Raw genomic sequence first — 26,731 nt, forward strand, 5'->3', positions numbered from 1 at the left:
TAAAGTTGATTTTAATATAAACAAATGTTTTATATTTTTATGCTTTAGTAGCAATACCAGGAAAAGCTGCAGTTGTTTCATTTATTTGCCTTTTTTTGGATTAACATTATCTGTATTCATGATCAGTACCATACAGGACGTCTATGTGACTCATACTGCAATTTTGCTTGTCCTTGTATCAGGACAGCTGGTGGAAGGGGGCTTGGCCACATAACTGGGAAGGCGTGGCCCTGTCACAGTGGGGATGTGGCCACATAACTGGGAAAGCATTACCATGTCACAGTGGGGGTGTGGCCACATAACTGGGAAGGCGTGGCCATGTCACAGTGGGGTGTGGCCACATAACTGAGAAGGCGTGGCCATGTCACTGTGGGGGTGTGGCCACATAACTGGGAAGGCGTGGCCATGTCACAGTGGGGGTGTGGCCACATAACTGGGAAGGGGTGGCCATGTCACAGTGGGGGTGTGGCCACATAACTGGGAAGGTGTGGCCATGTCACAGTGGGGGTGTGGTCACATAACTGGGAAGGCGTGGCCACATCACAGTGGGGGTGTGGCCACATAACTGGGAAGGGGTGGCCATGTCACAGTGGGGTGTGGCCACATAACTGGGAAGGCGTGGCCACGTCACAGTGGGGGAGAGGCCACATAACTGGGAAGGCGTGGCCATGTCACAGTGGGGGTGAGACCACATAACTGAGAAGGCATGGCCCTGTCACAGTGGGGGTGTGGCCACGTAACTGGGAAGGCGTGGCCATGTCACAGTGGGGGTGTGGCCACATAACTGGGAAGGCGTGGCCATGTCTCAGTGGGAGTGTGGTCACATAACTGGGAAGGCGTGGCCATGTCACAGTGGGGGTGTGGTCACATAACTGGGAAGGCGTGGCCACGTCACAGTGGGGGTGAGGCCAAACCCAGGAGGTGTTTCTGAAGTGTTTGATCCACCCCTTACACCCCTCCCCACCTAACACCCATCCATTGCTTCGCAGGGCAGCAATGAATTGGACAAGCCTCCCAACTCTCAGATCTCTGGGACAAAGCTGTCCACAGGCAGTATGGCGGGACAGAGCTCTCAAATTGGGATTGTCCCGCCTATATCGCTTTATTTGGCATGCATACATACTGTACAATAAATTGTGGCACTTCTACAGTTATTATTGACTCCAGTCATTTCAGTCGATTAATTGGGAAGCGCTATAATTTTTTAGGCTATCCTGTACAATTCAGTACATTATACAACTTTTATTATAGTGGGTGAAGGGGCCCATATAATTTGTGGGGCATGAAAGTGGCGCAGTCGTTAAACAGATTGTGTCTTCCAGGTGACAGAGGCTGCTGTTCTCATGCAGTGCCCATGACAAACGTTAATGTCTGTATGATGTCCTACTGCCTTCATGAGATAACGTCCACAATATAGGGAAGGTGGATATATGGCATGTAACCTACAATGCTCTGTGGACAGAAAAGTGTGGTCCCAATAACACGGACATCACTGTACTTACAGTACACTTGTACTCTTATGAATAAGCATGCATGCTTCATTAGGTGAAGAGATAATGCCCAGTTAGGTTCAGTAGTGTCATCTGATGGTGTATAAAACACATTGTGATATGTGTCCTTATAGAAGTGATAGGAAACCTGATACACTGCATGGCGCAAGTGTCACAAACCGTGGATAAGATTTGGATCCCGGGTTTGTCTAGTTTGACCCTACTCTACCCAGAGGTACGGAGTCTAATGAGGCAGGTGGTCTTCGCCAGGGATCCCCACAAGGAGGTATGGACTTTGCGGCCTCTGCCATGCAGTGGCCCTCTGAGAGAATACTAGACAGGGCCTGTTAGGAGGATAAGGCAATAGGCGATAGTCTGCGGAGAGGTTACTCCTGGACAAGCTGAACAGTAGAATGTGATAGTCTGCGGAGAGGTTACCACTGGGCAGCAAGCTGAACACTAGAATGTGATAGCCTGCGCAGGGGTTCCACTGAACAGCAAACAGGTATCACTGGAGTAGCGAACTAAGGTAAACAAAGGTTCTGTAGCAGGAGTAACAGAGTGCAGGGAGCCACGTCTGAGTAGGAGCCAGAATATGACACAAAGAAGAGGCACCTGACTGCAGGGTCAGGTGTCAGGTGCCTTAAATATCCTGTAGGGGAAAGGAGAGGCAATAGCGGGGGGAGGAGATAATAAAAGGAGTCAAGATGGCAGCCACAATCAGGAAATCGCAGCGTTCAGCGCTGAAGGGGAGCCCTGCGTGTGACAGCAAGCCTCTAACCTTCAAAAGGGCAGCACATTAAACTTAGTCTAAGTAGTAAGTTAAAACAACACTTTAAATTAAATAGTCACCTATCTGTAATAACATACCAGCAGGCATTTTACAAGCTATAACAAACAAATGTGATAATAAAACAGGAGGACCCAGAGGCCGCAGGTGACGGCTCAGAGGGCCGTCTGTTGCTCTTAAGTAGAAGAATTAAGTTGTGTCCTTCAAATGTTTAGTTTAACACCTGCTACATCTGTACATAGTGAAGGAAGGAGCAGGGCCCCCCACAGAACACTGTAGAGAAGTCAGGTTTCTATCAAACTGATGTGGGAAGATTAAAGCATAATAATCACAGGTCTTCTCATACCCTTTTCTTTGTGACTACAATATTAATGAACATTATGATATCAATAATGCAGTAGGAAAAATGTAGCAGTCAACCTGTCATATAGTTGGGAATAGTTTGCAGAACAATTAGGCAGTTTGAAATTCTATGAATTTCAATCATTAGGAGAAAAATATGCAATTAACATCGATCAAAGCACAAACAGGTCATAAAAAAGAATCATTAAAAGAAAAACAAAGCCCAGTGTTCAAAATGTCCAATGTCCCCTTTGACAAATTAACTTTTCCTCTAAAATTACTTTTTAAAATATTACTTTCAGGAGTGGAATTCTTTTATTTTCCATTTATCTTCTACGTCACATTCTTCTTTATACCTCGTTTTATCATATTCCTCTTCCCTGACTTTATTTTTGTTTCTTTCTCATTTTCTTTTCCTTTACTATGTGTATATGATTAATTAATATTACATCTATCTATCTATCTATCTATCTATCTATCTATCTATCTATCTATTAATCTATCTATCTCATATCTATCTATCTATCTATTAATCTATCTATCTCATATCTATCTATCTATCTATCTATCTATCTATCTATCTATCTATCTATCTCACATATATCTATCTCTCTATCTATCTGATATCTATCTATCTATCTATCTATCTAATAATCTATCTATCTCATATCTATCTATCTATCTATCTATCTATCTATCTATCTATCTATCTATCTATCTATCTATCTATCTCATATCTATCTAATTATCTATCTTTCTATCTATCTATCTATCTATCTATCTATCTATCTCACATATATCTATCTCTCTATCTATCTGATATCTATCTATCTATCTATCTATCTATCTATCTATCTATCTATCTATCTCACATATATCTATCTGATATCTATCTATCTATCTATCTATCTATCTCACATATATCTATCTATCTATCTATCTATCTATCTATCTATCTATCTATCTATCTATCTATCTCACATATATCTATCTCTCTATCTATCTGATATCTATCTATCTATCTATCTATCTATCTATCTATCTATCTATCTACCACAACAGCGAAAACCTGGTTGTGTCCATCCAACAGTGGGATGTCTAATCGTGAGCATTCTGCTGATGTGTGCCTTAACAGCCCGAGTGTAGCCGGTGATACCCAAATTGAGGATGCCACTTTTGAATTAGAAGAGGATGAGGGGGAGAATTTGTGTAGGCGACGAGGGCGCTAATGAGGATGTTGATGAGGATGAGGTTGTTTGTGTAAGTCCTGCACCAGTGGCAGCAGTTCTGGCACGTGACAAGAAAAAGGCCATTGTCATGCCTGGGCATAAAACAAAAAAATCCAGTTTTTATGTGTGGAATTATTTCTACCCAAATCCAGACAACAATTGTATAGCCATTTGTAGTGTATGTCAAGCCACAGTCAGTCGAGGGAGGGACCTTAACCATCTTGGAACCTCGTCTATGTTACGCCATTTGACGAGAGTTCATGGCAAAGTGTTGGGAAAAGCTGAAAGTTCTTCCCAAAAAATTACAAGCACTCCATCATCAGCTAAGACCCTCCGGTCACCGACATCCCGACGGCTACAAAATACACCCACCACACCATCCTCATCTGACACCTGACTTTTACAATCATAAATGAATGCCTGGTATGAATGCCTGGTACGGAGTGGCTGCTTTTGAGATTACAGTGCATAGATCGTCACATTTTTTGTGCATTCATCGCTGTAGAAGCCAGAGATACTGTATATGGAATGCCTGCAGTCAGTTTGTGACGCGAAAATTTCTTTGACAGCAATTTATTACTCTTGTTTCAATAAATTGTTAACTTGTGAAGAATCAATTCTTCCCTTTTTAATTTTCAATTTATATTTTTTAATAGAAACCATTCTAAGTTTAAATAGTAGTAAACTGTCCTTTCTACTTAATGAAAAATGTAATTCCTTCCGTGGTAGAAGCACATTGCATACATTATTTATTACTGTACTGTGTGTGATTGTTAAATGCTGTTACGATCAGTTAAAGGGATGTTATCTTAATGGCGATTACAACAGCTGCAGACAGTGGGATAGGTAAATATTAAACAGATCAGTAAAATGGGAAAATGATACAACTATTGTTCTGTAGCTAAATGACATGGGGTAAGGGCTGGCACAACCTTAAGGGATAAAGTTGATTTTAATATAAACAAATGTTTTATATTTTTATGCTTTAGTAGCAATACCAGGAAAAGTTGCAGTTGTTTCATTTATTTGCCTTTTTTTGGATTAACATTATCTGTATTCATGATCAGTACCATACAGGACGTCTATGTGACTCATACTGCAATTTTGCTTGTCCTTGTATCAGGACAGCTGGTGGAAGGGGGCTTGGCCACATAACTGGGAAGGCGTGGCCCTGTCACAGTGGGGATGTGGCCACATAACTGGGAAAGCATTACCATGTCACAGTGGGGGTGTGGCCACATAACTGGGAAGGCGTGGCCATGTCACAGTGGGGTGTGGCCACATAACTGAGAAGGCGTGGCCATGTCACTGTGGGGGTGTGGCCACATAACTGGGAAGGCGTGGCCATGTCACAGTGGGGGTGTGGCCACATAACTGGGAAGGGGTGGCCATGTCACAGTGGGGGTGTGGCCACATAACTGGGAAGGTGTGGCCATGTCACAGTGGGGGTGTGGTCACATAACTGGGAAGGCGTGGCCACATCACAGTGGGGGTGTGGCCACATAACTGGGAAGGGGTGGCCATGTCACAGTGGGGTGTGGCCACATAACTGGGAAGGCGTGGCCACGTCACAGTGGGGGTGAGGCCACATAACTGGGAAGGCGTGGCCATGTCACAGTGGGGGTGAGACCACATAACTGAGAAGGCGTGGCCCTGTCACAGTGGGGGGGTGGCCACGTAACTGGGAAGGCGTGGCCATGTCACAGTGGGGGTGTGGCCACATAACTGGGAAGGCGTGGCCATGTCTCAGTGGGAGTGTGGTCACATAACTGGGAAGGCGTGGCCATGTCACAGTGGGGGTGTGGTCACATAACTGGGAAGGCGTGGCCACATCACAGTGGGGGTGAGGCCAAACCCAGGAGGTGTTTCTGAAGTGTTTGATCCACCCCTTACACCCCTCCCCACCTAACACCCATCCATTGCTTCGCAGGGCAGCAATGAATTGGACAAGCCTCCCAACTCTCAGATCTCTGGGACAAAGCTGTCCACAGGCAGTATGGCGGGACAGAGCTCTCAAATTGGGATTGTCCCGCCTATATCGCTATATTTGGCATGCATACATACTGTACAATAAATTGTGGCACTTCTACAGTTATTATTGACTCCAGTCATTTCAGTCGATTAATTGGGAAGCGCTATAATTTTTTAGGCTATCCTGTACAATTCAGTACATTATACAACTTTTATTATAGTGGGTGAAGGGGCCCATATAATTTGTGGGGCATGAAAGATGCGCAGTCGTTAAACAGATTGTGTCTTCCAGGTGACAGAGGCTGCTGTTCTCATGCAGTGCCCATGACAAACGTTAATGTCTGTATGATGTCCTACTGCCTTCATGAGATAACGTCCACAATATAGGGAAGATGGATATATGGCATGTAACCTACAATGCTCTGTGGACAGAAAAGTGTGGTCCCAATAACACGGACATCACTGTACTTACAGTACACTTGTATTCTTATGAATAAGCATGCATGCTTCATTAGGTGAAGAGATAATGCCCAGTTAGGTTCAGTAGTGTCATCTGATTGTGTATAAAACACATTGTGATATGTGTCCTTATAGAAGTGATAGGAAACCTGATACACTGCATGGTGCAAGTGTCACAAACCGTGGATAAGATTTAGATCCCGGGTTTGTCTAGTTTGACCCTACTCTACCCAGAGGTACGGAGTCTAATGAGGCAGGTGGTCTTCGCCAGGGATCCCCACAAGGAGGTATGGACTTTGCGGCCTCTGCCATGCAGTGGCCCTCTGAGAGAATACTAGACAGGGCCTGTTAGGAGGATAAGGCAATAGGTGATAGTCTGCGGAGAGGTTACTCCTGGACAAGCTGAACAGTAGAATGTGATAGTCTGCGGAGAGGTTACCACTGGGCAGCAAGCTGAACACTAGAATGTGATAGCCTGCGCAGGGGTTCCACTGAACAGCAAACAGGTATCACTGGAGTAGCGAACTAAGGTAAACAAAGGTTCTGTAGCAGGAGTAACAGAGTGCAGGGAGCCACGTCTGAGTAGGAGCCAGAATATGACACAAAGAAGAGGCACCTGACTGCAGGGTCAGGTGTCAGGTGCCTTAAATATCCTGTAGGGGAAAGGAGAGGCAATAGCGGGGGGGGAGGAGATAATAAAAGGAGTCAAGATGGCAGCCACAATCAGGAAATCGCAGCGTTCAGCGCTGAAGGGGAGCCCTGCGTGTGACAGCAAGCCTCTAACCTTCAAAAGGGCAGCAAAATAAACTTAGTCTAAGTAATAAGTTAAAACAACACTTTAAATTAAATAGTCACCTATCTGTAATAACATACCAGCAGGCATTTTACAAGCTATAACAAACAAATGTGATAATAAAACAGGAGGACCCAGAGGCCGCAGGTGACGGCTCAGAGGGCCGTCTGTTGCTCTTAAGTAGAAGAATTAAGTTGTGTCCTTCAAATGTTTAGTTTAACACCTGCTACATCTGTACATAGTGAAGGAAGGAGCAGGGCCCCCCACAGAACACTGTAGAGAAGTCAGGTTTCTATCAAACTGATGTGGGAAGATTAAAGCATAATAATCACAGGTCTTCTCATACCCTTTTCTTTGTGACTACAATATTAATGAACATTATGATATCAATAATGCAGTAGGAAAAATGTAGCAGTCAACCTGTCATATAGTTGGGAATAGTTTGCAGAACAATTAGGCAGTTTGAAATTCTATGAATTTCAATCATTAGGAGAAAAATATGCAATTAACATCGATCAAAGCACAAACAGGTCATAAAAAAGAATCATTAAAAGAAAAACAAAGCTTAGTGTTCAAAATGTCCAATGTCCCCTTTGACAAATTAACTTTTCCTCTAAAATTACTTTTTAAAATATTACTTTCAGGAGTGGAATTCTTTATTTTCCATTTATCTTCTACGTCACATTCTTCTTTATACCTCGTTTTATCATATTCCTCTTCCCTGACTTTATTCTTGTTTCTTTCTCATTTTCTTTTCCTTTACTATGTGTATATGATTAATTAATATTACATATATCTATCTATCTATCTATCTATCTATCTATCTATCTATCTATCTATTAATCTATCTCATATCTATCTATCTATCTATCTATCTATTAATCTATCTATCTGATATCTATCTATCTCACATATATCTATCTCTCTATCTATCTGATATCTATCTATCTATCTATCTATCTATCTATCTATCTATCTATCTATCTAATAATCTATCTATTTCATATCTATCTATCTATCTCATATCTATCTAATTATCTATCTTTCTATCTATCTATCTATCTATCTATCTATCTATCTATCTATCTCACATATATCTATCTCTCTATCTATCTGATATCTATCTATCTATCTATCTATCTCACATATATCTATCTGTCTATCTATCTATCTATCTATCTATCTCACATATATCTATCTCTCTATCTATCTGATATCTATCTATTTATCTATCTATCTATCTATCTATCTATCTATCTATCTATCTATCTATCTACCACAACAGCGAAAACCTGGTTGTGAAATGGGAAGGAAAAAAATGACATAGGGAGTTTTCCCCAAACATCATTGGCTACTGCATCCTTGGTGTAATTAGGAGCTGGAGAACAATACCTGTAGATAAGTGCATTGCTCTCCCTGAATTAAGAAGTCCATCAAGAGGTACAGACCTAGTGCTGGCATAGGGACAGAGCCGGATTTAGACCACATGGGGCCCTAGGCAAGATACTGGTTTGGGGCCCCCTCCCTGAAAAAATCCATAGCACTATAGTTTTTTAGCATAACATATACCTTATTGGCCCATAAGTAGCGGCCCATTTTTAAAGGGTGGTCTCACCGCCAGCCCTGGGAGGGCCCTCTGGGGACCGCAGGGCCCTAGGCAATTGCCTAGGTTGCCTAATGGTAATCCGCCCTGCATAGGGACTTACTGTTATTGGTTGGAATGATGCAGATGACACCCAGCACACCCCTGAGGTCTATCTCGTTTCTATTTTCAAACTGAAAAGAACACTCTGGACCTCCTCAAACCAGCGTCACGGCAGATGAAGACCACCAGAGGCTTTTGATGAGTCAGAGGCATTGAACATAGAAGTGTTAGCCCTGTGATTGGACCTCCATTAGTCTTTATCTGATCGCTCTAACTCTGGTATAATGAGGGAGCTGCTGTCTACACTGAGCTCTTGTTGGAATAGTTCTCTAACCGTCATTGTATGTTCAAATTACACTCCCTGATTGTACACCACTGATGGCTCCTTTTATAAATAAGGAATCATAATAATAATACTGTTCCTAATATAATGGAGCCTCTAATATGAAAAACCTCCGGGCTCCTAGAAGCCAGTGCCTCCTCTTTAAGCAGCTGATTGTTGTTGCACAGTGTACAAGTCACCTCACCGTCTGCTGCATATTGGAACACTTACCCGGACTTCTTAAAAATATTGTTAGACTATTGGTCATAGTAGAGTGATCATCATTAGCATGGACGATTCTACCATCTTCAAGATACTGACAAGGGACAGAGGATGTTTGGTAGATCCAACCAACGTATCCACCATGTGATCCCATCCTTTCCCCAAAAATAAGCTGGGTCACTGCAAGAATCAGACCTAGAATGATCTGTCAGTGTAGAACCTGCGTCACTCCCTCACTGGGACAAACACATCCTCTGGTTACTCCACTGTAAACGCCACTTCCAAGTTGGTGGCGGGGCCTTGTTGAATCCTTGTTTGCTGCCACTGGTATTTTGTTAGCCTGCCAGAGAAGACAACCAGTTACAGTTTTCGTCCCTTACTTATGCAAAAAAACTGCTTACATCAGTCCCTGCCCCATTGGAGCTTACAATCTAAATTCCCTACCGCACAAACACACATACTAGGGTCAGTTTTGTCCAAATTCAGTAAAACTACCAGCATATTTTTTGGTCTGTGGGAGGAAACTGGAGCACCTGGAGGAAACCCGCAGAAACACAGGGAGATCATACTCCACCCAAGAAGTGCCCGGCCCCACTACTGTGAGCCATCAATGTGTCCTCCACTGCAGACATATGTAGATGCAACAGTTCCTCATAGGCCCCATATTCTCAGTACCAGCAATGACATTATATAGTATACATCAGGGGCTGATACTAGTTATCTTTACTACTTTACCCCCTCACTATGTTGATAACAAATCTGATGGGCGGAGCTAGGGATTCCCTCTTCCGCTTAACATATGATTGTCATTACTAGCGTCATTTTTATTTGCAATGTGAAACACACATAGAAGGAAAATAACAGAATAATGTACAAGTTAGCTGTCAGGAATGTCCAGGTATCTACCTGCAAATTGCTGGGGTTATTTTACTCATGTATTTTAGTGTAGATATACAAGTGCAAAGAGACATTTCCAAGGAATCTGATTTTTTTTTTATAGAGATTTTTTTAATGGACATTGATTATTTCTGATTATGTCAGTTATAATGGATATGGTCTTGTGAACCTCTTGTCCTTTAAGAGGGACCACAATGGGGGCAAAGTTGGCACTCCAAAGGTCCAACTGTCTCCTTATCAAGATACCCCTGTTCCAAGGAGGTCTGATAGAGCTTTAGTGCTTTTCACAAACAGGGTTGGTACTCTAGGAAGGGGTTACACCATTTTTCTTTCCCGCACCCTGCATTGACTAGCCCCCTCCTATTCTTTGTGACAGGAGCAGCTGACTCTTGTAATTTCCCTGCTATTGTGAGATTCAGCCCCAGGTTTCACATGCTGGTTATATAATTTTATGCATGAGGAGGCATTTTTCTTTTTCAATTATTCATTTAATGTTATTGCTTTAACAGCACTAGACCTGTTCAACTATTTTTACCAGGAGATTGACCATTTCTATGGGACCCATCCCCATATGATATAAGGAAATTTGCCATCTATGAGTAGAATTAACAGTTGGGGGTATATTTACTAAACTGCGGGTTTGAAAAAGTGGAGATGTTGCCCAGAGCAACCAATCAGATTCTAGCTGTCATTTTGTGGAACGTACTAAACAAATGACAGCTAGAATCTGATTGGTTGCTATAGACAACATCTCCACTTATTCAAACCCGCAGTTTAGTAAATCTTGCCCTTTAAGTCTGTTTATTTCTAAAAAAAAATATAAATATATTTTTCTGGTTGTCTGTTGTCTTTTCCTCTATCAATTGTCCTGTTTACATTATATATACAGTATATGTGCTATTTTTATTGTCCATGATAACCAACTGACAGGATGTAGAGCTGGTCTTTATTATTTTATTGATCTTTTTTTATTGTGTATGTACACTGATGTCATCCATATGTCAAGTTCACTTACTGTTATCTATACAATGTGAAACATGAGACATCAGATCAATATAGCAATCACCTGTCATTATTCCTCCCCCCTTCCCTATCACTGCAGTGGATGAGTTCTCTCACACTGAGAGTCAGCGCTGCAGGCAACTCTGTGGCTGAGAAGGGAGATGGGGACGCTGGATACTGTTCTGTTATTGGCAGATGATCAGTGAGCGCTTCCTGGGCTGTGTTTATAGCGGAGGAAGCCCAAGTTCATCGCTGTCATGACGCCTTGCGGCCTCTAGGAGGAGCTGTGGTCCATCTCTAGGGGAAGCTCTTCCCTGCTTCGCTGCAGCCGAAAAGGTGGCTCATATATAAATATATTTTATATAACCTATTTTTCTGTACAAGGAACTTCCAGGATATTTTTTTTTTTTTTTAAACTCCCATTTCCATTACCGGGGAAAGATAAATCATGTCTTACCAAGGGAAGAAGAGCATTCCTCACATCACGGTAAGCTTACTGCTGGGACAGCCCATGGATTTCAGCACCAAGCGCCGTCCTTTGTTACAGCCGCTGCGTTCGTTGATGGGCAGCGGTCAGTGCAAAGGATGAATGGGGCAGACTGGCGTGGTCGGGCGTTAGTAATCCAAGGGCTAAAGGGGTTAATGGTAATAAGGTTGACACTGGGAGGGAAATCCACTAAGAGGTGCAGGGCGGTGGCATATCCTTCTATTATAGATTGTTGTGTCTTCTCCCAGCCATGTGTAATAAGGCGAGGTGCTATAAGCACCCCCAGATCTATGCATACTGTGTAGGCGCCGGCTAACCCCATTGTCTTTATATAGGAAAAATAAAATCATGTCTTGTTCTTGTGCTGCACAATTACATACAGAGCAAAGCTGTGATCACTGGGGTGGAAATAATCTTACTAGACTGTCAACAAAGGCTGTGCAAGGAGGGATCAATGGAGAGAGCAATGATTGATTCCCTTTTGCTATATAGAATTGCTATTGGCAGTATATTATTATTGCAGTTTATAGAATCTTCCTAGATTTACTGGAACTATAGAACATGGGTTATTAAAAAAAAAAAAAGCACTAATATAGTAGATTTGATAGTGTGTTTGCAGGGTTCAGTGTCACTGTGCCTTACTATTAATCGGAATGTTGTAACAAATAGTGTCTGCTATGATAGAGACTGAGCACAGGGCGCCATGAGAGAGACTACACCCCCGGATCTATTCTTGGAACCACCTCACACAGAGACATTGAAGTGGGGATCAATGGGAGTCAGGACAATGGCTTCAGCATCTTTGAATATAAAGGCTATGCCTTCAGTTCATGTCAATGTGAATATATATCTCTGCTCCCTGTAGGCATATTAATATGACTGGCTTGACACAGAACATGCCATCGGCCTTGAAATTAAAAGGTTTGTGAATGATTTCTGGTTGGTAGATCCCATTGTTCATTTTTAGGTCATATCGATGTCTTGTACATTTCATAATGTATTGCACATTATGGGCTCAAATCAAATGAATCACATTTTTGTAGGCGTCTTCTTGCAAAAAATGAAAGCAGCATAATAAAGTATGTTAGATATAAAGGAGTACTTTATACTTTACATTTATGTGTCATTGATACATATTTGCTTGTTCTTTTTTATTGATTCAATGCATTTTATTTTTTTATGGGGTTCTAATACCCTTACAGATTTGCTTTAAATGGGACCACAGAGATACATTAGTAAAAAATGATTTTGTTATGTATCAGTCATCCACCAATGTGTATAATTTATAGTGGATTACTCTATATTACCATATATATGTGTGAGTTTATATACACCACCCAACTATACAGCCCTGCTCTATACCCAGGTGAGGGCTGGCATATTGTAGCCCGGGACAGAAGACTCGACTCAGCAGCCTATTAGGAACATTTTAAAGAGGAAAAAATGTAGGTAGCCCAGTGACCCAGCCCAAGGTAGCCTACCATGGGACCAGCCAGGGGGGCAGATGTCCCCCAACCCAGCCTGCCAGTGTCTATACCATTGCATAAGTTTTAGATTATTTATATAGTTCAACCTGTGTTTTAAACATGTATATACTTTTTTTTTTTTTTTTTTTTTAAATGACTATCCTTATGCTCTTTACATTTATAATAAATTATAGAGATTTTTATAGTTATGGTTCCAGAAGTTAGGGGTGCATTTAAGAGAGCGCAAGCTTCAGCCCTAGTGATGTGGAATGCTGCAGAGACTCAGGAATATTCCACCACTTGTAGCTTCGATAGCATCTACCTATCACAGCACATTGTGTCATTTTTCATTTAGCTTCTATTGCTCCTGTTTCTGGCATTAGGTTGCAATACCGATAACATTCTGGTCTAAACTGACCTTTCATTCAGAAGTTTCCTTTTCCAACTCAACATAGATTCCATTGTAAGTTTCAATGAACGTGCAAGATATAAAAGGTCGTGGAAAAGTCTGATTAGTACAATAGACGTCTTTATGCTGCGTACAAGAGGTGAAGTATGTTAAGGAGTAATGGAACACTGCAGAGTTTGCTTCAGAAAAGTCATTTTCTCCTCATGACCATTATTGTTCTTTATTGTGACATTAATCAGTATTTCAGTACAGTATTAATTTAATAATGCTTGCTCTATACAGGGAAGACTCCCTTATTCATATTATCCAGACAAGTGCTATCGTTGGCTTTACGTGTATAGGGATGACGATAGTAAAACCTTCATTAATGTTTCCCTTGTATCAGAGAAAGGGAGGAAAGAGACAAACCACATTAACACCTGCATAAGCTGAAGATCAATACATCTGAAATATTAAAAACCCTGATCCTGGCAAATTAAATGGTAGCAATAAAAATATGTAAAGGGACGATCTCATAAAACTTGAACATAAATGTTTTGTGTGCAGTGTTTATTAGACTCATTCATAAATGGTGCTTGTGAAAGTGTGTTAGCAAATAAAGCGTTAAATGTATCAAGCCTTCTAAAAAGGTAAAAGTGGAGGCATTGCCCTTAGCAACCAATCAGATTCTAGCTATCATTTAGAACATTCTAGAACATCATAGCTAGAATCTGATTGGCTGCTTTGGGCAAGACCTCTACTTTTCCTTTTTAAAAGGTTTGATACATTTACCTCACACAGTAAAATCCTGTCTTCTCCTCCACCCACCTAAGATTGGAGGAGAATATGATGTTATAGTAAATAAGTTTTAATACTTAAATGATATAATTACAGATACATAGTGAGGTTGAAAAACGTCTGTCAAGTTCAGTCTATTATAAGTTCTAGTTGTGGAAGGTAAAACAAAACCCCTGATATTTGTCAATTTCATCTCATGGAAAAATAAATCCTTCTTGACCTTATAAAAGGAAATCAGATTAATTCATTGGCTCAGTGAACTCAATAATTCCATGGATCAATCAATCCATTGATTTGACCATTTCTATACCCCCAATATCTGAAGCGGGTTGAAGTAATTATTGCTGCTTATTTCCCCTGCAGCGGACAATAAGTGCATTATACACCATCCACAACTCTATAATAGAGCGCTATTGAGGCTCTTCCATAGATCTGTACTGTGAGCTATGGACAGACCTAGCCCACCAGTGGCGCTCTATGCTTCAGGTTATGTGTGTGTGTGTGTGTGTCTGTGGGGGGGGGTTCAGCGCATACTTGCCAACTTTTCCTTGTCGGCTTCAGGGAGATCCCAGGGGAGGTGGGTGTGTGGGGGCGGGGCTTGATGAATCGCATCATTTTGACCCTGCCCCCTAAACGATTGTCACATTTTTTCCAATTACAGCAGGGGACGGGGCTAAGATGACACGATATTTGCGTCATTGAGCCCGCCTCCCACCACTTAGCTATTGCGGGGGCGAGAACCGGGAGGTCTCCCAGAAATGCGGGAGTCTCCCAGACATTCCGGGAGAGCAGGCAACTATGCATTAAAGAAAAGCAGCTAATGAATCTCTAGAGACTGAAGTGTCTTTTACATTTCTGTCTCCATTACTGAAGTCATGTTGTCTTACCTGTCAGTCTTTGATTAAACCTTGGTCTCCATGAAAATGGCCACCTCCATAGGCATCAATACGTGGACATAGGACATAATTTCTGAACTGTGTCATCATGCCACAGATGGAGAAGCCAACCACGTCTTGTACTGGCTCAGCATCAGGGAGAATGCCGGACTCTTCAGGGAGTGAGGGAGATCACCCCTATTTCAGGGAGTCTCCCTGACATTCAGGGAGAGTTGGCAAGTATGGTTCAGCGAGACTAATTCTGGTTGTGGTGGACCCCTATTTGCTGTATGGAGGGTTCATGCTTTTTTGAGAAGTGGTTTAAATCATTTAAGCTTCCTCATCATCATTCTTCTTTAAGTCTTGATCCATAATGAACAGCTAAGAATGTAATATTTCACAGCCAGCCAGAGTCACAATACATTGTAATATGATATAAGACTCACATACTGATGTTTACCACGCCTGTCAGTAAATGTGGTTTAGAAAGTCTCTACAGGGTAATAGTTTCATATTGATCCTTCTCATTGTAATTCTTCGAGGGACAACATATCGATAGCTCTTATTGTGGTTTACATGACACCGTGCCAAGGTATTCTGTATAGCTTTAGCTCTACCAGTGCTCAAGGCTTTGTGCACATATTTAAATACATTATCGCTTTCCCGGGTGTTTTATTTCAAGTTAGCTGTAATTAAAACTGACAAAACACACATATGAGTGTCAAGTTTGACATGTTGAATGTTAGGGTGTCAGTTTGGGAGGCTTTTGTGCCAACATCTGGCATAGCATACCACCGACACATCCCTGGCACTACACAAACTCAACTTTATATTGTTATAAAAAGTTTATTTTATTTTATTATTATCCATTACTAGCATCCGCTTCTTTATTTGCTAAGAGATCAGTTGTTTCATCTACGAGAAACAAATTTTATCCCTGTACACTTATGCTTAAGCTTGAAACTTCAATGTAAAAAAGAACACTTCTTTGATAAAAATGCATTTGTCCAATTTCATCGAGCAATTGCCACCTGGTCCAACTATTTTTCAATGTGGGTTTTTTAAATTGCTACACGTTCAAAATATTTTTTCTATTATTCATAGGGCATTTATATCACACAATAAATTAAATGCTAGAGCCAAAAGCAAATTTTACAAAATAGTAATCAACATACAGAATGCAAAAATAAATTCACTCAACCGCCCCACCATGATAGAACACAAAACAGAAGAGTGTAAATCAGATACTTATAGCATATATCCCAGTAATCCCCTTTTTTCTGTCCTATCCAGTCGGGGAAAAAATTGACTTGTGTAGAGTGAATGATCGAAACACTATGGGGTATATTTACTAAACTGCGGGTTTGAACAAGTGGAGATGTTGCCTATAGCAGCCAATCAGATTCTAGCTGTCATTTTGTAGAATGCACTAACTAAATGAAAGCTATAATCTGATTGGTTGCTATGGGCAACATTTCCACTTTTCCAAACCCGCAGTTTAGTAAATCTAGCCCTATATCTTACATCTATGTGTTCCCTCGTAACTAAGTCAGTTCAATAAGATCAGCATATAAAAGAGGAACAAAATATAAATTGACTCCTGAAACTGATGTGATATATTTGGATTTTGCAAAAGTCTGAAATACATTTCCACATTACACAATGGTTAATAAGATGACAGGACTAGATCTAGGGGGGAAAGTATACATATAGGCACATAGCTTGATGAATGACAGAAGACAAAGAATACTTATAAATGGAATATATTCAGAATGGGCTACAGTTATTAATGGTGTACAACTGGGATCAGTGTCATGGTATTAACTATGTTAAATACAGTCAAGGAAAACTAGGATAGAAAAGGGTTTAACAATATTAGTGGACAGAAAGCTGAGTAGCAGCAGCACAGTGCCAGGCAGCTGCTGCAAAGGCAAATAAAATCATGGCATAAATGCACAATATAATATTATATATGTATAGGGCACTTGTTAGAACACATCGTGAATATTTGGTATAGTTTTGAGTAAGACGGACATAAGAGAATCAGTTGTTATGGAAGAAATAAGGATTCACCATTAGCATAGGATGGGTACTTTACTGTAAGGGGGTTAAGCTGTGGAATGTCTTAACACATATGGTGATGAAGGCAACTTCACTAAAATGTAAAAATGGATTGGATACCTTTCTAACAATAAAAGGTATTTGTAGCTTTGATTGTGGGTGATTAATCCAGGGGATTTCTCTGATTACCAAATTTGGGGTTCGGAAGGATTTTCCCCCTCTGAGGCTAAATTTGAAGCTGTGACACTAGATCCCTGTAGATAAAAGTGGTTAAAACAAAATAGTTAGTATTCCCTCTCCAAAAGGGGTATGTTGATTGATAAAAGAAGAGGACACAATGTTTCAGAGGTGGGGCCCCCTCCTCCCTTGATCAACACATTAATTGTCTTATTCTGCATCAATACAGTTAGAATTTCTGAAAGGTTAAACTTAATGGACATGTATATTTTTATTTTAACTTTATTATTTATTAACAGTTATTTAGCGCCTATATATTCCTAAGCAGTTTGCAGAGAATAAAGAAAATAACTATGTAACTATAGAGCCATGGTTTGGATATTTTTTTTCAAATATACCAATAATGTATTAATATTATTCTCTGCAAGTTTCCAATTCTTAGTCCACTTGTTGCTTAGACAACTGTAAAGTAATTAAATTAAAAAATGTTTTAATAAAAAGCAAACAATGGTCTTATCTGTGTGGAGTTTGTATGTTCTCCCCGTGTTTGCCTGGGTTTCCTCCGGGTGCTCCGGTTTCCTCCCACACTCCAAAAACATGCTGGTAGGGTAATTGGCTGCTATCAAATTGACCTTAGTCTCTCCCTGTCTCTGTGTGTGTTAGGGAATTTAGACTGTAAGCCCCAATGGGGCAGGTACTGATGTGAGTGAGTTCTCTGTACAGCGCTGCGGAATTAGTGGCGCTATATAAATAGCTGATGACGATTGTTCTTAGTGGGCTATAAAAAGCTAACTATGCATTTATAGGAGTAATGAAGAAAAGCAGTGCTGGAGGCAGATGTTGTTGGATGAAGAGATTTTATAACGTGCTTCAGTTCTTATTAAACAAGTCGCTTGTCTGAGTTGATCCTCATATCTCGGTATTCCTTTGCCATTACTGGAGGTCATTTACAAAGCCCAAAATGCCCTTTTGTGCAGGGCAAAAGCCGAACGTAGTTGGTGACCCCCGTTTTGCAGAGAAGTGCAGAAACAACAATTCTGTTTGTGAACATAAGTTAAATGGTGGGGGGGGGGGGGGGGCAGGGGAACTCTCTTAAGGGCTTCCTTTCTTTGTAAAGGGTGCTCGGCTTTCGCACTCCACAAAGATCTTCCACCAGATCTTTTAGTCTTGTTTTATACTTTTAATGATACCGATTTTGCACTCTGCTGGAGAAGCGCATTCCCAGAAACATTCCTAGCAATGAAATAAAAATATTCACATGTTTCACACAGATAGAACGGACACAGTGGGGATGTTGCCTATAGCAACCAATCAGATTCTAGTTTTCATTTATTTAGTATATTCTAGAAAATGACAGCTAGAATCTGATTGGTTGCTATAGGCAACATCCCCACTTTTTCAAACCCGCAGCTTAGTAAATCTGATGTCCTTTCACTCTCATGATTAATATCATAAAAGATACTAAACCAACGTGTATTTCAGGAGGAAAAACAGAAAAGTTTGTTTTAATGAAGTGGTGGAACTAATGTGGAAGGGGCTTTAAAATGGAATTTAAACTTTTTCCCCGGGAGATTTGTCCACCTCTCTGAATACCAAGGATGGGCCTTGCCAACCCCTGGCTTTCATCATCGGCTATTTATATAGCACCACTAATTCCGCAGCGCTGTACAGAGAACTCACTCACATCAGTCCCTGGGGGGCGGGAGGGTATATTTGATTTGTCACCAAAAATGAAGTATATGATTACTATGGACCAAGAAGATACAAGGTTACAATTTTCTGTTTTATAACAATGACCTAAAAATGAATGATGCCAGTGGAACTACAAGAGGAACTGTTTTCTTCTCAGTATAACAGATATTTTGGTGAACATGAAAAGTGTTTTTTGCCTTTAGCACAGTGCATCCAAAAATGATCATGTAATTAAGGATTAAGGCGCTATCAGGGAAGGTGTAGGTCCCATCAAATCTATCTGAACAGCGTTACACACATTAAAAAAAATGTTGTTGTAAAAAAGAATTTTGCTGAACATTCATTCGCCCCGATTGACAAAATTACTTGCAAATTTTTCTTGTGAATTTTTCCTGCCTGTAGAAATAGAAAAATAAGCACATATTACAGTTGATCCTAACATATCAACTTGTGAGCTGTCCAGTTCTGTTTGAAACAACACTAGTCAGGTTTGTTTATTCGCCCTCTCTTTCCTACTTATTACATTAGAACTTGGCAGGGAGTCAACACAACTCTTTTATTCGCTGGTGTTCAGTCTTCTCCAGCTGCTCATCCGGGATGCCAATGTGTTGAAGCGTCGGGGATAGATCAACATATAGTTAATCAGAACTTGGGAATGGTCACAGTGACTGGAGAGGAGTGTGCTGATTAGCCAGGGACTGAATGTGACAGGAGCAGTGGTGATGATGGTGAGGAGGGTAATGGAGACATGCGGGAAGTCACAGACTCAGAGATAGAGAGAGGAAGGAGTACATATTAGGGGTGTGAGGCTCCTAACAAGCTGGTGCAGGAAAACTGGTTTCAAACGCACCTCTATATGAAACAAACTTCGTACATCCAACTTGTTTATATTGTTGCAACAATACAAACAAGTTGGGCAGCACTGTGATTAAGTGGTTAACACTTCTGCCTTACAGCACTGTGGTCATGAGTTCAATTATCTGTGAGGAGTTTGTATGTTCTCCCCGTGTTTTCGTGGGTTTCCTCCGGGTGCTCCGGTCTCCTCCCACACTCCAAAAACATACTGGTAGGTTAATTGGCTGCTAACAAATTGACCCTAGTCTGTGTGTGTGTGTGTGTTAGGGAATTTAGACTGTAAGCCCCAATGGGGCAGGGACTGATGTGATTTAATTAGTCTGTAGAACGCTGCGAAATTAGTGGTGCTGTATAAATAAATGGTAATAATAATCAAGCAGCTCTCTGCAAAATGTTGACCCTTAGTGCTACAGAGAAGCTTATCATTTTACATCTTGTTTTCATATGGAAATATGCTGGCATTGCTGGTATAGTATTTCAGGTACTACTGGTTTTAATTAGGGATGAGCGCACTCGGATTTCTGAAATCCGAGCCCACCCGAACGTTGCGGATCCGAGTCGGATCCGAGACAGATCCGGGTATTGGCGCCAAATTCAAAAGTGAAACTGAGGCTCTGACTCATAATCCCGTTGTCGGATCTCGCGATACTCGGATCCTATAAATTACCCGCTAGTCGCCGCCATCTTCACTCGGGCATTGATCAGGGTAGAGGGAGGGTGTGTTAGGTGGTCCTCTGTGCTGTTTAGTTCTGTGCTGTTTAGTTCTGTGCTGTTTAGTTCTGTGCTGTTTAGTTCTGTGCTGTTTAGTTCTGTGCTGTTTAGTTCTGTGCTGTTTAGTTCTGTGCTGTGCTGTGCTGTGCTGTGCTGTGCTGTGCTGTGCTGTGCTGTGTTCTGCAGTATCAGTCCAGTGGTGCTGTGTGCTGTGCTCTGTCCTTCTGAGGTCAGTGGTGCTGCTGGGTCCTGTGCTGTGTCCTGTTCAGTCCAGTGGTGCTGTGTCCTGTGCTCTGTGCTTCTAAGGGCATAGTTATTTCCCCAATATTCCCCTGTGTTTAAAAAAATAAAAAAAAGTTTTTTTAAAAAATACCAAAAACTACTTTAATATTTTTTAATTACCACAAAATTTTCACAACCAATCCTGCAGTATAAGCCCATTGGTACTGCAATATTACCAAGTTCACACATTCAGCAGTAAAAGTCCAGTGGTACTGCAATATTACAAAGTTTACACATTCTGCAGTATCAGTCCAGTGGTGCTGTGTCCTGTGCTCTGTCCTGCTGAGTTCCGTAGTGCTGCTGGGTCCTGTGCCGTGTCCTGTTCAGTCCAGTGGTGCTGTGTCCTGTGCTCTGTGCTTCTAAGGGCATAGTTATTTCCCCATTATTCCCAAGTTTTTAAAAAATAAAAAAAAAGTAAAAAATAATAAAAAATTTAAAAAAAAAAAATATATAATAATTATAACCAAATTTGCAAAACCAATCCAGCATTATAAGTCCATTGGTACTGCAATATTACCAAGTTCACACATTCTGCAGTATCAGTCCAGTGGTGCTGTGTCCTGTGCTCTGTCCTGCTGAGTTCCGTAGTGCTGCTGGGTCCTGTGCCGTGTCCTGTTCAGTCCAGTGGTGCTGTGTCCTGTGCTCTGTGCTTCTAAGGGCATAGTTATTTCCCCACTATTCCCAAGTTTTTTAAAAATAAAAAAAAAGTAAAAAAAAATAAAAAATTAAAAAAAAAAAAAATATATAATAATTATAACCAAATTTGCAAAACCAATCCAGCAGTATAAGTCCATTGGTACTGCAATATTACCAAGTTCACACATTCTGCAGTATCAGTCCAGTGGTGCTGTGTCCTGTGCTCTGTCCTGCTGAGTTCCGTAGTGCTGCTGGGTCCTGTGCCGTGTCCTGTTCAGTCCAGTGGTGCTGTGTCCTGTGCTCTGTGCTTCTAAGGGCATAGTTATTTCCCCACTATTCCAAAGTTTTTTAAAAATAAAAAAAAAGTAAAAAAAAATAAAAAATTAAAAAAAAAAATATATATATAATAATTATAACCAAATTTGCAAAACCAATCCAGCAGTATAAGTCCATTGGTACTGCAATATTACCAAGTTCACACATTCTGCAGTATCTTGTGCTACATATAATGGAGACCAAAAATTTGGAGGATAAAGTAGGGAAAGATCAAGACCCACTTCCTCCTAATGCTGAAGCTGCTGCCACTAGTCATGACATAGACGATGAAATGCCATCAACGTCGTCTTCCAAGCCCGATGCCCAATCTCGTAGTACCGGGCATGTAAAATCCAAAAAGCCCAAGTTAAGAAAAAGTAGCAAAAAGAGAAACTTAAAATCATCTGAGGAGAAACGTAAAGTTGCCAATATGCCATTTACGACACGGAGTGGCAAGGAACGGCTTAGGCCCTGGCCCGTGTTCATGACTAGTGGTTCAGCTTCACCCACGGATCTTAGCCCTCCTCCTCCTCCCCCCCCCTACAAAAAATTGAAGAGAGTTATGCTGTCAGCAACAAAACAGCAAACAACTCTGCCTTCTAAAGAGAAATTATCACAAATCCCCAAGGCGAGTCCAAGGGTGTTGGTGGTTGTCAAGCCTGACCTTCCCATCACTGTACGGGAAGAGGTGGCTCGGGAGGAGGCTATTGATGATGTAGCTGGCGCTGTGGAGGAACTTGATGATGAGGATGGTGATGTGGTTATTGTAAATGAGGCACCAGGGGGGGAAACAGCTGATGTCCATGGGATGAAAAAGCCCATCGTCATGCCTGGTCAGAAGACCAAAAAATGCACCTCTTCGGTCTGGAGTTATTTTTATCCAAATCCAGACAACCAATGTATGGCAATATGTAGCTTATGTAAAGCTCAAATAAGCAGGGGTAAGGATCTTGCCCACCTAGGAACATCCTCCCTTATACGTCACCTGAATAACCTTCATAGTTCAGTGGTTAGTTCAGGAACTGGGGCTAGGACCCTCATCGGTACAGGGACACCTAAATCCCGTGGTCCAGTTGGATACACACCAGCAACACCCTCCTCGTCAACTTCCTCCACAATCTCCATCAGATTCAGTCCTGCAGCCCAAGTCAGCAGCCAGACTGAGTCCTCCTCAATACGGGATTCATCCGAGGAATCCTGCAGCGGTACGCCTACTACTGCCACTGCTGCTGTTGCTGCTGTTAGTCGGTCATCTTCCCAGAGGGGAAGTCGTAAGACCGCTAAGTCTTTCACCAAACAATTGACCGTCCAACAGTCGTTTGCCATGACCACCAAATACGATAGTAGTCAGCCTATTGCAAAGCGTATAACTGCGGCTGTAACTGCAATGTTGGTGTTAGACGTGCGCCCGGTGTCCGCCATCAGTGGAGTGGGATTTAGAGGGTTGATGGAGGTATTGTGTCCCCGGTACCAAATCCCCTCGAGATTCCACTTCACTAGGCAGGCGATACCAAAAATGTACAGAGAAGTACGATCAAGTGTCCTCAGTGCTCTTAAAAATGCGGTTGTACCCACTGTCCACTTAACCACGGACATGTGGACAAGTGGTTCTGGGCAAACGAAGGACTATATGACTGTGACAGCCCACTGGGTAGATGCATCCCCTTCCGCAGCAACAGCAACAGCTGCATCAGTAGCAGCATCTACAAAATGGCTGCTCATGCAAAGGCAGGCAACATTGTGCATTACAGGCTTTAATAAGAGGCACAACGCTGACAACATATTAGAGAAAATGAGGGAAATTATCTCCCAGTGGCTTACCCCACTTAGACTCTCATGGGGATTTGTGGTGTCAGACACCATTAATTTGGTGGTGCAGCATTACCTCAAGAGTGACAGGGGTGTGCAGGAGATGCTTGCGGTGGCCCGCAAAATTGCTGGACACTTTCGGCATTCAGCCAGTGCCTACCGCAGACTAGAGGCACATCAAAAAAGCTTGAACCTGCCCTGCCATCACCTCAAACAAGAGGTTGTGACGCGCTGGAACTCCACCCTCTATATGCTGCAGAGGATGGAGGAGCAGCAAAAGGCCATTCAGGCCTACACAGCCACCTACGACATAGGCAAAGGAGTGGGGATGCGCCTGAGTCAAGCGCAGTGGAGACTGATTTCCGTGTTGTGCAAGGTTCTGCAGCCATTTGAACTTGCCACACGAGAAGTCAGTTCCGACACTGCCAGCTTGAGTCAGGTCATTCCCCTGATCAGGCTGTTGCAGAAGCAGCTGGAGAAAGTGAGGGAGGAGCTGGTAAGCCATTGCGATTACAGCAAGCATGTAGCTCTTGTGGATGTAGCCCTTCGTACGCTTTGCCAGGATCCGAGGGTGGTCACTCTTTTAAAGTCAGAGGAATACATTCTGGCCACCGTGCTCGATCCTCGGTTTAAAGCGTATATGTTGTGTCTCTGTTTCCGGCGGACACAAATCTACAGCGGTGCAAAGACCTGCTGGTCAGGAGATTGTCCTCTGAAGAGGACCGTGACATGCCAACAGCTCCACCCTCATTTTCTTCCACATCTATGGCTGCGAGGAAAAAGCTCAGTTTTCCCAAAAGAGGCACTGGCGGGGATGCTGATAACATCTGGTCCGGACTGAAGGACCTGCCAACCATTGCAGACATGTCTACTCTCGCTGCATTGGATGCTGTGACAATAGAAAAAATTGTGGATGATTACTTTGCTGACACCATCCAAGTAGACATGTCAGACAGTCCATATTGTTACTGGCAGGAAAAAAAGGCAGTTTGGAAGCCCCTGTACAAACTGGCTCTATTTTACCTGAGTTGTCCCCCCTCCAGTGTGTACTCGGAAAGAGTTTTTAGTGCAGCGGGGAACCTGGTCAGTGAGCGGCGAAGGAGGTTGCTTCCTCACAACGTTGAAAAAATGATGTTTATAAAAATGAATAATCAATTCCTCAATGAAGTACAGCACTGCCCTCCAGATACTACAGAGGGACCTGTGGTTGTGGAGTCCAGCGGGGACGAATTGATAATGTGTGATGAGGAGGAAGTACACACTGTAGGGGGAGAGGAATCAGAGGTTGAGGATGAGAACGACATCTTGCCTCAGTAGAGCCTGTTTAGTCTGTACAGGGAGAGATGAATAGCTTTTTTGGTGTGGGGGCCCAAACAAACCAATCATTTCAGCCAAAGTTGTTTGGTAGGCCCTGTCGCTGAAATGATTGGTTTGTTAAAGTGTGCATGTCCTATTTCAACAACAGACCTCTCAACTGCAGCTCATCCCTCCTCTGCGGGGATAATGTCTCCTGTGCTCTGACACGTCACTCTGTGTACTCTCAGCCTCAGGATCTGACACTACAGCTACCATGCCTCTTGTAGCAGCCCTCACTCCAGGGCCTCTTCCATGTGCAGTGTCCCCCTCTCTCTTGGGTTCACTATAGTGGCATGGAGTTCTCCCCCTCATCCAGGGCACACATTCCTTGCCCTGGCTCAGTCACCACGCTCAGACTTCCAGGCAATGCTGGGGGAGCCTCGGAGCTTCCACCCCAGGTCCCCAGCTACAACTCTCCTCTCCTGTGTCTTCTCTCTCTTTCTGACACTTTAAAGATCGTGCCTTTAAATGAAAAAGTCAGTCTTCATTGCACGACTATGTGCAAGTGCAACAGGGACATTTTTTTGGGTTTACAAAGTCAAACAATAACACTACGACCCTGTCTGTCTGGGGTCTGTCAATGACGAATTGTCTGGAGCATGTTTGGAGGAGGTATTGTGGCCCCGGTATCAAATTGGGTACCGGGGCCACCCCACTATGCAGTCCAGATACTAGTTTGGTGGAATTCCGACACGTGGAGGGTTTTTAAATTATATTGTGGCCTCGGTACCAAATTGTGTACCGGGGCCACCACACTACGCAGTCAAGATACTTGTTTGGTGGAATTCAGACCAGTTGAGGGTTTTATTATTATATTGTGTGGACCACTCTATCTATACCACACTACAACTCTATACCACTCTATTTCCTACTTTAATTCTATTTAATTCTATTTCCTACTTTAATTCTATTACTAATTAATTACCATAAAGAGGAACAAAAAAAACCAATTTTACCAAAAGTATAATATGACTTAGACTTACAAACACTACACTTTAAAGATCGTGCCTTTAAATGAAAAAGTCAGTCTTCATTGCACGACTATGTGCAACAGGGACATTTTTTTGGGTTTACAAAGTCAAACAATAACACTACGACCCTGTCTGTCTGGGGTCTGTCAATGACGAATTGTCTGGAGCATGTTTGGAGGAGGTATTGTGGCCCCGGTATCAAATTGGGTACCGGGGCCACCCCACTATGCAGTCCAGATACTTGTTTGGTGGAATTCCGACACGTGGAGGGTTTTTAAATTATATTGTGGCCTCGGTACCAAATTGTGTACCGGGGCCACCACACTACGCAGTCAAGATAGATAGATGCGTATTGCGTATCATAGATAAAGTACATTCAGTGGTGTGGGGCAAATTGAAAAATATTCCAAATGCACTGACATTATCAAAAACAAGAGGTTGTCACACGCTAAAACTCCAACATGTATATGATGGAGAGGATGGAGGAGCAGCCGTATGTGTAGTGTAATGCAGATCTGTTGAAGGTTTTTTATATATTTTATTGTGGTGCCCAGTGCCCACTCCTCTACGCAGTCCAGATACATTTATTGGTGCGAATCATAAAAGTTCAGGGTTTTTAATATATATTGTGGTGACCCACTCCTCTACGCAGTCCAGGTACATTTATTGGTGCGAATCATAAAAGTTCAG

The 26,731-nt window shown here is 42.1% G+C and overlaps 1 protein-coding gene across 2 annotated transcripts in view; it reads left to right on the top strand.

The window, feature by feature from the left end:
* Positions 1-26,731, top strand: part of CRMP1 (collapsin response mediator protein 1) — a 74,820-nt gene that overhangs the window by 7,691 nt on the left and 40,398 nt on the right. The window contains exon 1 of one of the 2 annotated variants that reach the window (XM_075194634.1): positions 11,453-11,649. The exons of the other annotated variant lie outside the window; for it this stretch is intronic. Coding sequence (XP_075050735.1) covers positions 11,611-11,649 — 39 coding nt within the window. The 5' untranslated portion in view covers positions 11,453-11,610. Of the gene's footprint in view, positions 1-11,452; positions 11,650-26,731 lie in introns of those variants that run through there. 2 annotated transcript variants of the gene reach the window in all.

Source organism: Mixophyes fleayi, chromosome 1, assembly GCF_038048845.1.
Source record: "Mixophyes fleayi isolate aMixFle1 chromosome 1, aMixFle1.hap1, whole genome shotgun sequence".
NCBI lineage: Eukaryota > Metazoa > Chordata > Amphibia > Anura > Limnodynastidae > Mixophyes > Mixophyes fleayi.